Source organism: Brassica napus, chromosome C1, assembly GCF_020379485.1.
Source record: "Brassica napus cultivar Da-Ae chromosome C1, Da-Ae, whole genome shotgun sequence".
Taxonomy (NCBI): Eukaryota; Viridiplantae; Streptophyta; class Magnoliopsida; order Brassicales; family Brassicaceae; genus Brassica; species Brassica napus.
The window spans coordinates 32,526,327-32,540,946 of record NC_063444.1 but is presented as its reverse complement, the minus strand read 5'-3'; the positions used below and the strand labels follow the sequence as shown (position 1 = coordinate 32,540,946).

At 31.2% G+C, this 14,620-nt stretch overlaps 1 protein-coding gene and 1 pseudogene across 1 annotated transcript; one reads left to right on the top strand and one right to left on the bottom strand.

Annotated features, from left to right (window-relative positions):
• Positions 1–200: 200 nt before the first annotated feature.
• On the bottom strand, positions 201–2,880 carry LOC106349976 (annotated as a pseudogene).
• A 7,436-nt stretch (positions 2,881–10,316) lies between these two features.
• On the top strand, positions 10,317–13,097 carry LOC106347058. Its single transcript, XM_048745900.1, has 5 exons — positions 10,317–10,728; positions 10,805–11,456; positions 11,535–11,734; positions 11,817–12,061; positions 12,146–13,097. Exons 1-5 carry the CDS (start codon positions 10,460–10,462, stop codon positions 12,889–12,891), a joined length of 2,112 nt encoding a protein of 703 aa, XP_048601857.1. The 5' UTR covers positions 10,317–10,459; the 3' UTR covers positions 12,892–13,097.
• Positions 13,098–14,620: the final 1,523 nt, after the last annotated feature.

Below are 14,620 nucleotides of genomic sequence, written 5' to 3'. Positions count from 1 at the left end.
ACAAGCATAGTAGCCCACAGTTCTTATAGAGCTGACCTGAAAAAGAAGAGAAACGGTCACCGGTTCAAAAGCTATCGATTTGACTCAAAACAAATAATCCAGAAGCTTTAGTAAAAAGACTTCATCAAGACTCATGCATTAAGTGAATAGTTATCTTCATAAAATATCATCGGAGAACACATTTTGTTACTGACTTTCCGTTCATTGACGAGACTGAGTACCAGAAACATATAGTGCTAGTTTTGAAATCCATAAGATCAGACCTGCTCTGAGTTCCACTTCTTGTTGAACTCAATGATATCCGACATGGTCTTTTCTAAGGCATACACTTTAGTAGCATAAGTGGCAGATTTTTCCTTCTCGATGTTCAGTTCAGCTGTGAGATTCTTGACTTGTTTTTCGAGTTTTCGGACTCTTGAACAATGATCATATGTTGTTTTCCTCTCCAATGAAACTTCAGCTTTGAGATTCTCGACTTGATTTTCGAATTCTTGGACTCTAGAGACATTATCATATGATGTCATCCGCTTAAATGAAACCTTACGAAGCTTTGTCTTCAACCAATCTAGCTTGAAGCCTGCTTCTGTAAGCTCCATCAACTCGTTGCCAGCGATCCATAGCTCAGTCTCAGAGATGCTATGTGGAGGTTTTCTCAATGTCTCGATGAGATGTAATAGGAATATCATGTATGTCGTCTTCACTTGTTGGTTCTTTGGTTTGAAATTTACCGCAATGTCCGGATGCTTCTCGAAAAGCCTACTCACTAGAACAGCCTGTCAACATGAGAAAAGTGACATTATGTTAACAATGAATGGGAATCGAAAAAAAACGAAGACAACAAGAGGCATTCTTGCAATCATACCTGAGAATGAAGAACTTTGAAACCTTGCACATCTACCTTCTCCTTCCTTGTTACTTCTTCTGCTTCATCGATCACTTCAATTACTTTTACTTCCACTTTAATGATCAATTTTTTATTCTCCAGAAACCCTTTTTCTTGAAGCTTTTTAAGAGGCAAGGCCTTTGACCGACCCCATGCTGTGGTTAGCTGATTGCAGAACAATGCGCACAGTTCTGCAAGAAAGATACAAAGGCTAATATAAATAACGTATATGCACACTTTACGTCTGACAAGTTAAAAATACAGACTAATTAAATGATTTAGTTATAAACAAAATAACATAAACAACTTACTGATTCAACCTAGAGGATTAGATCAAAAGTAAAAAACATATACACACACTGTTACGTCTGCCATGTTAAAAATACCTTTTGTTCTGTAGACCTCTTTGCCTGATTGATTCAGCAGAACAAAGGAAAAACTAGCTCGTCTTTTCCATCACAGTCGCAATGATTCAGAGCACCATTAACCCTAGCATCTTAAATGGGGTTCTTAATTTTTTTTTTTCAAGTTTTTTTGTGTAATTAAAAAAAAGTAAAAAAAAATAAAAACGAACCAATCGCGGGTCGCTACGTGTTAGTGGAGCCCGCGAAACAGTGCAAGCACTGAAAAAACACGGCGCTTAAATAGAACACATAGGCGATTGGTGTTTAGTTTTTATGTGGGACCCACCCACTATTATAATAATTTTTTTTAAGTTCCCCCCACTTAAGTGTTCCCGTTGATGCTGCTCTCAGGATTCGCTATACCTAGGTACATAGACAAGTGATCATAAACAAGCTCGCCATTGGAATAAACTTGAATATACCTGAAAACAAAAGAAAACAGACTTTAAAAAAAAAAGAGACTAACTAAATGTTTTGTTATAAACATAATAACATAGACAACTTACTGAGTCAACCTAGAGGATTAGATCAAAAAGTAAAACAATATTTTACCATTCGCAGCCGCCTGCCAGGAATTGAGGTGACCGTCTCCCAGCTTCCTTCTCCGAGAAGTTATCTATCTCAAACGTGAAACTCGTCTGCTTTTTATCCTCCATTTGGCTACACCTTTTCTAGCAAAAGGAGATTTTCTCACAAACTTCAATTGCAAACACCCAGCAATTGCCAGAAACAAACAAGGTTTCAAATAACAATTCACAAATCTGACAAAGAAATACATCTCAAAACTATGTCTATGGAAGAAAAAGACAAAAATATTCTAGCCTAATCTGTCATAGATCAATTTTGCATCAGCTTCCAAAGAAAATAAAACATAATTTATACTGGGACTTTACTGGTAACAATTGATTACTAGTCCTCCAAACCACTATTGAAAGAAAAAGAAATATTCTAGACTAATCTGTCATAGATCAATTTTTCATCAGCTTCCAAAGAAAATAAAACATATAAGCCAGAGCAAAACATAATTTACACTGGGACTTTTAAGTACAGGTAACAATTGATTACTAGTCCTCCAAACCAATATTCTCGCAAGTTAAAATCACTCGAGTTTTAACTTTTCATTTCTATACTCACGATTAATATACTCCCAAATCTGTAGCAGAACCCTTAAACTTTCGGGGTGAATTTGTGAAATGACTAAGTTTGGGAAATAAACTAAGGAAGAGCATTGATTTTGACATAATTTATTATCTAACAATTGTGTTTCATTTCCACCGGTTTTACCCTTGATTCTTACAAGTTGTCAGTGTTTTAAAGACGTAGAGATGACGTTAACAAAATCCAAGTGTGGCCAATAATTAATGCAAACTGTCACCAACAAAAGGAAGATAATACAGCCATATCACATACATAATAAACACAAACATTTCATTAATTCTACTTCATATCACTAAAATAATATAGAATATTAATTATACATCAACAATTAAATCTAGATACTAGAACTTATCTCAATCTAAAACTAATTTCTAAATATTAAACCTTAAACCCTAACCACTAAACCCTAAATCCAAATATAAACCATAAGCTCAAATATAAACCTAAATCTAACTCCAACTTTAAAATACTAAACCCTAAATGGATCATTAAACCCAAACTCAAATGTAAACTTTTATATATATTTATAATTTTAAAATAAAATTAAAATCTGAAAATATATATATAATACTTTGTGATATTAAACTATACTATATAAAGATGGAAAATATCATACTAAACTCTAAACCCAACCCCTAATTGCTAAACCCTAAATACTAATCACTAAACCCTAAATACTAATCACTAAACCCTAAACCCTAAATACTAATCACTAAACCCTAAATCCTAATCACTAAACCTTAAACCCAAGTATATACCCTAAACCCAGATAGAATGGAACAAAACATATAGTATAGTACATAATTGTGAACAAAAGAGAACAATCTTTATTAATCATCAAATGGAACGATACATGATAGGGTCACTAAACCCAAATCTCAACCCCACCTTCCAACTACTAAACTCTAAATCTTAATCACTAAACCCTAAATGAATAAACTAACATTTAGACTTCATATTATTCGGTTATACCCTCCACATATGCAAGTTGCCGGCACAGAAGAAGAAAGAAATGACCCAAAAAAAGAAGAAAGACACACCACTGATTAATAAATCTAAACCTAAATAAAGGAAGCATAAACCCAAATAGAATATATATAATATGGTTTACTAAACCCAAACCTCTACTTACTAAATCTAAACCCTATGCATGAACCTATAAACCAAATACAATCTATAAATTATTTCCCAATATTGGACACTTAAAGGCACATTTACTTGGATAGCGTGTTACATTTCTTCTATTCCATATAGTCTAAGTAGTATAGTACACGAATGTTTCAAATAATCAAAATTTTTCAATGGTGTATCCATAGTATGGAATGCAAATAGTAAACCTTCCTCACCCGCAAAAATACAACAATACAAGACACACCATTAATTATTAAAGCTAAACCCTAATTAAGGAGCATAAACCCAAATAGTGTATATATAATATGATTTACTATACCCAAACTTCTACTTAGTAAAACTAAACCCTAGGCAGGAACCTATAAACTCAAATACAATCTATAAATTTTTTTCCAATATTGGACACTTGAAGGCACATTTTGAATATTAAACCCTAAACTGCTATCACTAAACCCAAACCTTAACCCCACACCTTCCAAATACTAAACTCTAAACTCTAATCACTAAATCCTAAACCCAAGTATAGACCCTAAACCCAAATAGAATGAAATAAAATAAATAATATAGTACATATTGGTGAACAAAATAGAACATTCTTTATTAATCGTCAAATGAAACGATACATGTTCACTACACCCAAATCCCAACTCCTCCCTTCTAAATACTAAACCCTAAATCTTACTCAATAAACCCTAAACTCAAATATAAACCTTAACCCCTAAACTCTAAACCCAAATCTCAAAATAAAATACGGACCTAAAACTCACCCATATTACTCTAAATACTAAACCCTAATCAGTAATTACTAAACCATAAACTCAAATATAAACTCTAAATCCAAATATCAAAATCTAAAATAATACATAATATTATGTAATATTAGTTTATACTATATAAATATTATTTATAGTGTAGAAATGTAACATAGTACACTAGTATAAGAGTTTATTTATCATTTATCCAAAATTGGTTTTAATCATTACACTTAAACCAATATAGTATGAATTTCATATTACAATCAATTACACAAAATGACATAGAAGAAAAATATCAAATTTGTAAATATAAAGATGATCACATTTTTAAGGAGTAGTATATAAATATAGATATATATCCCAAATTGTATAGTAACTTTACATAAATAAATACACTAAAGAATATATACTATACTATTCATTTCCTGAATATAGTATAGACGATAAGTTCATCTTCTTCAATTCTTCTTTTTGTCAAACATGTTGATACACCTTCACTTCGTTCACCGTCGTTATTCTTCACTACCATATAGAGATCATCTTCATTTCTTCTCCTTTTTTCTGACACGGCGAGGGTTTTACCGGTCTGTCGTCGTTAGTCTTCACCATTGGATCACTAAAATAACAAAGAAACGAAAACAAAGTATGAAAACAAAATCATGATGTGAGAATCAATGATTTAAGAGAAGGAGGAAAAGAAATGAAAAAGTTGTTATTTCTGCTCACCGTATACGCCTTCATCGTTGTTCTTTGTTTTTCTCATGAGAAGAAATTCAGTTCAAAAAGATGTGTGCATAATGAAAGACCACGTTCATCTTCATCTTCCTGAAACCTAATTATTTTGGGAGGTGAGGCTGAATACAACGTGGCCACATATTTTACTTGTTACATTAATTAATTATTTATTTAATTTTTTTTGGTTGTAGGTTTCACCGGTTGAATATAGGGGTAATATGACAATAATCTATAATGTGTACAGTGTATATAGAAAAAAAAAGGTTTTTAAGTAATGGGTGAATTATAATTTATTTGATGATTATACGACCCAATTTCCCTAAACTTTATCCCCTTTGTCAAAAAAAAAAATACTCACGATTAATATAGTCCCTTTTCTAAGATTCTTAGCAAAAGAAACACATGAGTAAAATATATCAATTGACCAATATATGTTGTTTCACGAGGTTCCAAGTTTTTTTTTACTATGTCCTTTCTTAAAAGAATCTCGAGGAACAAAAACAAAGTTTTGTTTACACATATATACAGTTTTTTTTTTCACATATATACAGTTCCGCTCATATGTAACGAAAACAAGGTTTTGAAAATCACCACAGAGTGAGCGAAGAAAAGAAACTATACAAATTTATATAGAAGCTTCAGTCTACAAAACTTATCAGGATAACTAAGAACACACACGTAAATAGAAAATCGGAACACAGGTAAAAAAATTTGAAATCAAAGACAATAAGAATACTTGAGGGAAATCGACTCACAAAGTATCTACTAGAGATCTCCAAAGTTTCAGAAACCCCCAACGGATCTCCAAAGTTTAAACCAGCGCAAGAGAGAGTAGATGAGAAGAAGATTTAGGGTCAAGTGTCTTTCTTAAATGGGAAGTGGAGGTTATGTGTCTTTTCTCACCGTCCCACTGTTTGATCATAAAAGAACAAGAAAAGGTAATAAAGAGAGAAATCTGGAAAAGAGAATAAATCACCACTCGTCAGAGATTGAAAATTTCACTGTCATATCACCTCTGCATATCCGAGTTTCCAAGCAACAGTTAATACTTCTTTGGATTTAAAATATGTTCCATACAAAAATAAAAAATGATTGAAATATATTTATGTTTTATTATTTACAATTATCTAATTAATATTAAAATTAAAATAAGTATAAATTATCATAGAATTTTAAAATAACATTTTTTGTGTAAAATATTAATATTTAAATGATATATTTTTGTGAAGCAAATGGAACATTGATTTTATTTGTCATTTATAGTATACTAAGTGTTTTGCTCGCACATACAGGCATAAATATTTTATAAATACTTATTAATAAATATACTATTAGTTTAAATATAAAAAGATTGAAATAAAATTCAAATTTATACTATTTTATGAATATTTCAACATCTTAATTTTAATTTTTATTGATCTAAAAATATTATTTTTGGATGAAAATTAATATTTTTAATATGTTTTTTATCTTTAACTATCTTTATTATATTATTTTATAAAAGTTATTTAATTAAAAAAATAAATATATAATTGTTAATATAAAGTGATATTATTAAACCAAATTCTTGGAGTTACCAAAACTCACAAAACCCCAAAAATAAATCAAAAGCACACGAATGACACACGGAACCCAACTTAGCATTTTATATTAATCAAAGTAAATAATAATATTGATATATGTATAATTATATTGTGAAATACCTTCCATAATAACTGAATAAACACTCAAACAAACCGTGTTGACAAACAAAACATTAATATGTAATGTATAAGATAATAACATTTTCTATATATTGTTATTTTCATTTTTTAATTCTATAATAGAGAAAAATAAGCTATAGTCAATCAATATTTTTTTTTACTTAAAATAGAAATTGATGTTTTCCTATAAAATATTATTTTTTATTATAAAATCATAATTTGTTATTTTCAAATGTTCTATAAACTTTCAAACTTTAATAATTATAACTAAAATAAGTCATTTTGGAAAATACAGTTTTTATATAAAAATATAGAATCACATTTTTTACATAATAGTCTTATAATAGAATTTTCTTATTTAAACAATGTCATAACACTCTTGAAAAAGTAAATAAATTTAATTTTAATTGATTTTATAAATATAAGGTACTTCTTCTAAACAAAAAATTAATATTTTGAAAATATTCTCTTTAGGAGGCAGTTTTTTTTTAAAAATATTTTATAATATTCTGATAAAAATATTTAGAAAAATAAAAAATAAAAAAATATTAACTTGTTCGACTTAAAAAACAAATAAATGTTATTCTTGCAACTGAATAATAAAGACCACGTTAACAAACAAATATATATTAAATTTATTGTTATTTCTTATATACCTCGTTAATAAACTTAATTATTAAAAAACAAATATGTCATGACATATTATGTTTAAAACAATATATAAATATGTTTTTTAATAAAAATATTTTTAATATTTTAGTATAATGCTAGAAACTGACAAATAAGAAAAAAAAGATGTAGACAAACAGAAAATACATACATGGAATTATTTGTTTTTTCAAACATGTTTTCCATTTATTTTTAGAGGTTTTGTTTTATAATATTAATTTGCAATCAGTTAAATAATAAATTACATAAATATTCATTAAGATATAGAAATTTTAATCAGTCTAATTAAAATTGATTATTAAAATTAATGACTCAAATAAAAACTAATAAATACATGACAAATAAGTAAAATTACCTAAAATTATGGAGAACATAACAAATCAGCAAAATCATTTATTTAAGTTAATAAATTAATAATTTTGATAAAAACTAATAAAAATATGACAAATAGATAAATTAACTAAAATCATGGAGAACATGACAAATAAGCAAAATCACTTCATAAATAATAGTATAGATAAGCAATTTGCATCCAATATACAAAGAAAATTGTTTAGTTAAAAATATGATATCTTACTATACACTAGGTGTCTTCCTGCACCATGTGCAGTAAAAATATTTTTAACAGATAAATATAAATTATATTTTAAAATAAAATTTTATTAATATTTTAAATTTTATTTTTCATATCAATATTTTAATATAAATTTGATTTAATTAAACATAAAAATTATATTTAAGAATATGCATGTATATATTTAAAAATATGCATGTATATATTTGAAATTATAATCTTAGATAGATTTTTCTATCTATTTATTTTGATTAAATATATTAAATAAATTTATAAAAGTTGCATAATTACCAAAAATTAAAATTAAACAATATTTATAAAAATTTTAGATATATAACAAAATAATGATTTTACGATTAAATTTTTATAATTTTCTAAAAAATTCAATACATTTTTAAAAATTTTAGTAATAAAATTGTATAATTTAAAAATATATAATTAAATTATATTTCAAAATTTATAATGCCATATTTGAATATATTTATTTTAATGATGATTTATGAGTTATTTCCATATTCTAAAAAAATTTCCAAAAATAGAAATTGATATTAAATGTAATATATGAGTTATTGCCATATTTTAAAAAATTACCAAAAATATAAATTAACATTAAATGTAATTGTCCATGTCATATTAAGCTATAAGACATGTCATCAATTTCAGTAGCCATGTCATATTTATTTTGTGAAATTGATTGTAGAAAGGATATGTGGCAAAATCACTTCGCAAATATAGTCTAGGGGATAACTTGAATAGGACACGAGTATTAATCGATAACTATATCTAATCACATGAATGTATATACTGATACAAATCTGACATAAAGTGATATGATTAGCTCGAAAAGAGTGTTTTAAAACCGATCTCGACATTGAGCCGGACAACTTACCGGACCACCGGAAGAACCGAACCGTATGTTCATAAATTAATTAGTTTTGTTATATTTGAAAAATATAAGAAATGTTGTATGTCTTAAAAAAGACATTTGGAAAAATATTTAGCTTTAATTTTCTTTATTTTCATTTTAATTTAACATACAAAATATCAAAAATATATTAAGACTATTTAATAATTTTGTAACAAGTGTAAAAATTATGAGATAAAATAAAAAAATATATCAAGACTTATAATCTAAGAGTATTTAAATGTCTAATATGAATATGAGATAGGCTACTAGTATATGAATTATTTTATGTTTAGGTTAAATGTTTAGTTGTCAATCCCAAATAGCATATGCGAGTAAAGAAGTAACATATGTAATTAGAATTGTACCATCTAATATTATATATAATTTATATATGGACCAAAACATATGGTCAGATGGAATGAAAAGCGAATAGTATATTAGTTCTGATACGATTTTTCAGAAATAGCAGAAGAATGGAATGACACGTAACCAGTTTCTGAAACTAAGATTTTCTATTTCAAATAGCACATGTTCCATAAGATATTCCATTTTCCAGAAATTTAAACTTTTTTTAATGTAAAATTGACTTCTCATTCCATAATCATTATCCCCCTTCGCAGTAAACAGATGAATACGATAAACTGAAAAAAGTTCAACCCTAAATCAATTTGTTTACCTCAGCTTACCCGATCGGGTATGCAACAGAAACGATGAGATAGATTTATCAACTTAGAATAGACTAGGGCCGAATCTATTCCATATAGGGGAAATAACATTGAAATAATAGAATCTAGGCCCCAAAAAGAGAACTTACAATGTTACAACAGATCTCAACATAATCGCGGATATGAAAGAGATGAGGCTCTGGTGGTCGTTCACGCCGATCACACTTACGAACTCTTCTCGCAACCAATTTCACAAGCGCAAACGATTTCTCCTTTGCAACGCACTACTAGGAGTCAAAGAAACGCAGAAGAGGTCGACGTGGCGATTGTGGAGAGAAAATCGGTAGGTTGGAAGAAGGTGAGCAAACCATCGACAACAACCTTTCATTTTTCTCAAATGTTACCAAAACAAATTAAAAAAAATAATGTGATGCTAATAGCGCCACGAGTTACTTCCCACAGTTAAATTTTTTTTTTTTTTTTTCAGGAGGTTTTGTCAGTTGGGGTTAGGAACAAAACAACAATATAACATAAAATTGTATCGATGTATAGAAAAGCTAAGGCAATTCAACCTAGTTATGCATTATTGCGGCGTCGTAAAGTCCAATTTTCCATTTATTAAAAATAAGGTTCGACAAAAAAAAAGATCACTAAACTCTCTTGTACTATGGGGAGGTAAAAAGTTTAGAAATTGAAACAAAAGGGTGATATCAAAAGAAAGTAAGAAGTGAAAGACCCTTTTTGTTATTAAACTTTGACCTCTGCTTTCCAGTGTCCTACCGTTTCTGTTGAATCCATCTTCTTCCCAAATCAATTATCCCTCAAATAAACCCTAATTTTCAGAGCCACTGTTTGACTCAAAACCAAAGACGAAAATGGAGATTATCGAGTCTCTAGAAGAGATTCCAGTACAAAACCCACAAGCAGAAGACTTTTCATATTCTGATTTGTCCTGGACCAAGTTCGGCACAACGGAGCATCACGACGAGGTAGCACTCATCCCTTACGCGAGGGTCGAAGAGTTCATCATCGGAGAATGCTCAAACCCAGAGTGCCCAACTCGATTCCACATCGAAAGAGGAAGGAAACGCTCTCGAGGCAGCCTCAGGGAGTACAAGCCCGATGAGTATCTCGAATACAGACTGTAAGGTCTCTCTCTTAATCTCCATTTCCTGTTTTGAATTGTTTTTTTTTTTTAAACTTGTTTGTTAAAAAAAAAGGTATTGGTGCTCTTTTGGTCCTGAGAACTACGGAGAAGGAGGCGGCGTGTTGCCCAGTAGAAAGTACCGTCTCAACACTAGGAACCGAGCCGCGAGACCTCAGTCCATGAGAGGATGCACGTGTCATTTCGTGGTGAAGCGTCTCTACGCTCGTCCTTCCCTTGCGCTTCTCGTTTACAACGAGAGACGGCATGTGAACAAGGCTGGCTTTGTCTGTCATGGACCTCTTGATAGAGACGCCATTGGCCCTGGTGCTAAGAAGATTCCTTACATATGCAACGAGATTCAGCAGCAGACTATGTCGATGATCTATCTTGGGATCCCTGAAGAGAATGTTTTGGAGAAACATATCGAAGGGATTCAGAGGTATTGTGGCTCTGATGCGACGGTTGATACTCTTGCCTCTCAGTATGTTCATAAGCTTGGGATGATTATCAAACGGTCTACTCATGAGCTGGACTTGGATGATCAAGCTAGTATCAAGATTTGGGCTGAGAGGAACAAGAAATCAATCTTCTCTTATCAGGAGTCTTCCGAGACTGACCAGTTCATGCTTGGGATTCAAACTGAGTGGCAGTTGCAGCAGTTCGTGCGCTTTGGTCATTGTAGTCTCGTTGCTGCTGATTCGACTTTCGGGATCAAGAGACTTAAGGTAACAACATTGATGATCTTTGTTTTCTTTCTCATGTTTATGTGCTTTTAGTCCTGATCTCTTAAACACCATTGGCAGTATCCTCTATGCACGCTTCTTGTATTTGATTCAAGACATCATGCTCTACCCGTTGCTTGGATTATCTCTCGTAGCAATTTGAAATCTGATGTCGAGAAATGGATGAAAATACTGCTCCAACGCGCACAGGGTGTTGAGCCTGGCTTTAGGATCAATGGCTTCATCATTGACGATGCTGCAATGGAGATTGATCCCATAAGGCATGCTTCAACTCTGCATAAAGTTCTAAAATAAGAATCAGGAGTGTCTTTGTAACTCATTTATATCGTTTTCTCTTTTCAGGGACACGTTTCGTTGCCCCGTCCTTTTCTCTCTCTGGCGTATTCGTAGATCATGGCTTCGGAATGTAGTGAAGAAGTGCGATACCATTGAGGTCCAAAGAGAGTTATTCAAATGTTTAGGAGAAGTCGTGTACAGCATTTGGGATGGAGTAGATACATCAAAGGTTCTAGAAAGGTTAACTCTGGATTTTTCTGATCAAACCGCCTTCATGCACTATTTCACATCCACTTGGTTGCCTAAAATAGGTTAGAACTTCTGGTATCACTGCTAACAAGTGATTCATGTAACTCTTGGTTTAGTGCTTAATGTGTTCTTTGAATATTTTGCAGGAATGTGGCTCTCATCTATAAAAATTCTCCCACTTGCAAGCCAAGAAGCATGTGGTGCTATAGAAGCTTACCATGTAAAACTCAAAGTGAAGCTGTTTGACGATACACATCTCAATGCTCTTCAGAGAGTAGATTGGCTGGTACACAAGCTGACAACAGAACTCCACTCGAGTTATTGGCTTGATCGGTATGCTGATGAAAGCGATTCTTTTCAAAATGTCAAAGAAGAATACATAGCTTCTACTTCATGGCACAGAGCGTCGGAGATTCCAGACTCTGCTGTTATACTAGACAGTAATAACACCGTTGTTGCAAAGGTTCGGTCTCAGAGGGATACCAACGTAGCACGAGTTGTGTGGAACCCAGGTTCGGAGTTTGCCTTCTGCGATTGTGCTTGGTCTTTGCAAGGGAACCTATGCAAACACATCATAAAGGTAAACACAATGTGCGAAAACCGTGAAGGATATGGTGACTCAATGTCATTGCGTTCCTTCAAAGAGAAACTGACAAGCATAAAGATGAAACCAATGGATGACTCTATAGCCTTGGACCTTTCCATGGCACTGACGCTGCAGATGTTTGATCAGATAAAGCAGTTGGTGAAGTTAAGCGGAACAGATGATATCAGCAACATAGTCAATGATTTGCCGGTGAAATGGGGCTGTAGGAAAGGCAGAACAACTGTAGGCATTCCTGCTTCTATTGCTGCCTTTACAAAGAAGAGGAGTCAGAGACGGAAGCGATAGAGATGAGAAGATAAATGGTTGCGTAGATCACTTGTATTTGTTCATTTAGAAACCAGCATGGTTTACAGGGTTAAGAAAATTTGTGGAAGGTTAGTAATAGTTGATAAGTTCTCTTCAGCGCTTTTTTATTGTTGCTAAAAATTTTACAAGTAGGCACAATTTTATTTTGGGAAAATTGATTTTATAGGACAAAAATTCACCATCTTTTTCCTAAGAGCAACCCGGTTGGAGGTATGTAGTGGACAGGTTCTACTTACTAGGAATAAAAAAAACTAGAAAAAGAGGTGTCAGAGAAACAAACAAGTTCTCGGCTAAGAACCTGAAAAAAGGGTAAGATATCCTTTTTACACATGCTGTTTCTTATTAGCTTACACTAACTTTGTGATTTAAAATTTAACCTTTAACTAAATTACATAAAAATTATTAATATTAAACTGGCTAGAAACACTCCCCTTAATGTTGGGATAAACATTTTGTTATCATTTTTTCTTTCTAATTATTAAAATTAATGAAAAAAATAATTTTAAAGCAAAAATTATATGAAAATAAGAACAATTAAAGAAATACCAATAAAAATGTAGTAGTAATTTTTTATTGGTTCTAAAACTTATTAAATAAAAATTTCATATTTTGATGCACGAACCGGAGATTTGATATTTTAAAGAAATGACATAGTAGAAATTGAACTCTATGTAGTCTTAGAAAATCTACTTCGATACAAATTGTGTGTGGCATATATAAAAACTAGCGCTTTTTATTAAGATGTGTATTATAAGAAGGGAAAATTGCCAAATATGACTCACAACTTGATTTCAAATACAAAGGTTAACCCAAACTTGAATCAAATGCAAAAGTAATCTAAAAAGCTATTGAAATTACAACCAACCCCTTGTGAACAAACAAAAAAACCGAAATTTTTTTACGTTTCTAATCCCCGTAAGTCGTCCAGACGACTTACTAGAAAGTCGTCTGGACTAGTTTTACTTAGAAATAATTTAAAAATTTTGTAAAAAATATTTTGATAAGTGAAAAATTGAAATCATGTAATTAACATATGTTTTAAGAGATATAAATTAAGATATAACAAAAGTTAATTGTTTTCAACATAGATGAGTGAAAATAGTGAGTCATGATATTCTTTGGTTTAGGTTTTGCCAACATATGTTGTAATATTGTATGTGTTCTTAGGGTTAGATTTTGGAATGCATAAATGTTTTTTTGAAAACTTTAAAATTTACCTAAGTGTTTTTATTTCTGTGTATAGTAAACACTATTTAAGTATAACTACGGGTTTATAACGTGGTTAGTTAGTTAATTTAGTCAATTTAGTTTAGGGGTTAAATTTAGGGTCTGGGACGACTTACTAGTAAGTCGTCTGATGTACAGTATTCAACAGACGACTTACTAGTAAGTCGTCCAAACCGGACCAAACCTTTAATATTACAATGTACTTTTAAACCTAACCGGATTATTTACCGGCCATATATAAGGTGTTTTTTTTTCACTGTTTATCGAAAATCAGAAGCCGTTTCTCTCAAAGGCGATTTCGAAGGCGATTTCCGTCGATTCTCTCTAATCCATCGTTCTCATCGTTCTCATCGTTCTCACCGCCGGTTATCTCTCCGCCGGTTATCTCTCCGCCGTTATCACCGTCGTTCTCACCACCGTTCTCACAGCCGCTTCCTCTATTTAAGATCCGCGAGGAAACCCTAGCGCACATTCTCTCAGA

Excerpts from the sequence above, each read along its gene's own strand:
- LOC106347058 (XM_048745900.1), top strand. The coding sequence starts at position 10,460 with ATGGAGATTATCGAGTCTCTAGAAGAGATTCCAGTACAAAACCCACAA. Across the intron at positions 11,457-11,534 it reads TCGGGATCAAGAGACTTAAG|TATCCTCTATGCACGCTTCT; the intron begins GTAACAACATTG and ends CACCATTGGCAG. Across the intron at positions 11,735-11,816 it reads ATGGAGATTGATCCCATAAG|GGACACGTTTCGTTGCCCCG; the intron begins GCATGCTTCAAC and ends TTCTCTTTTCAG.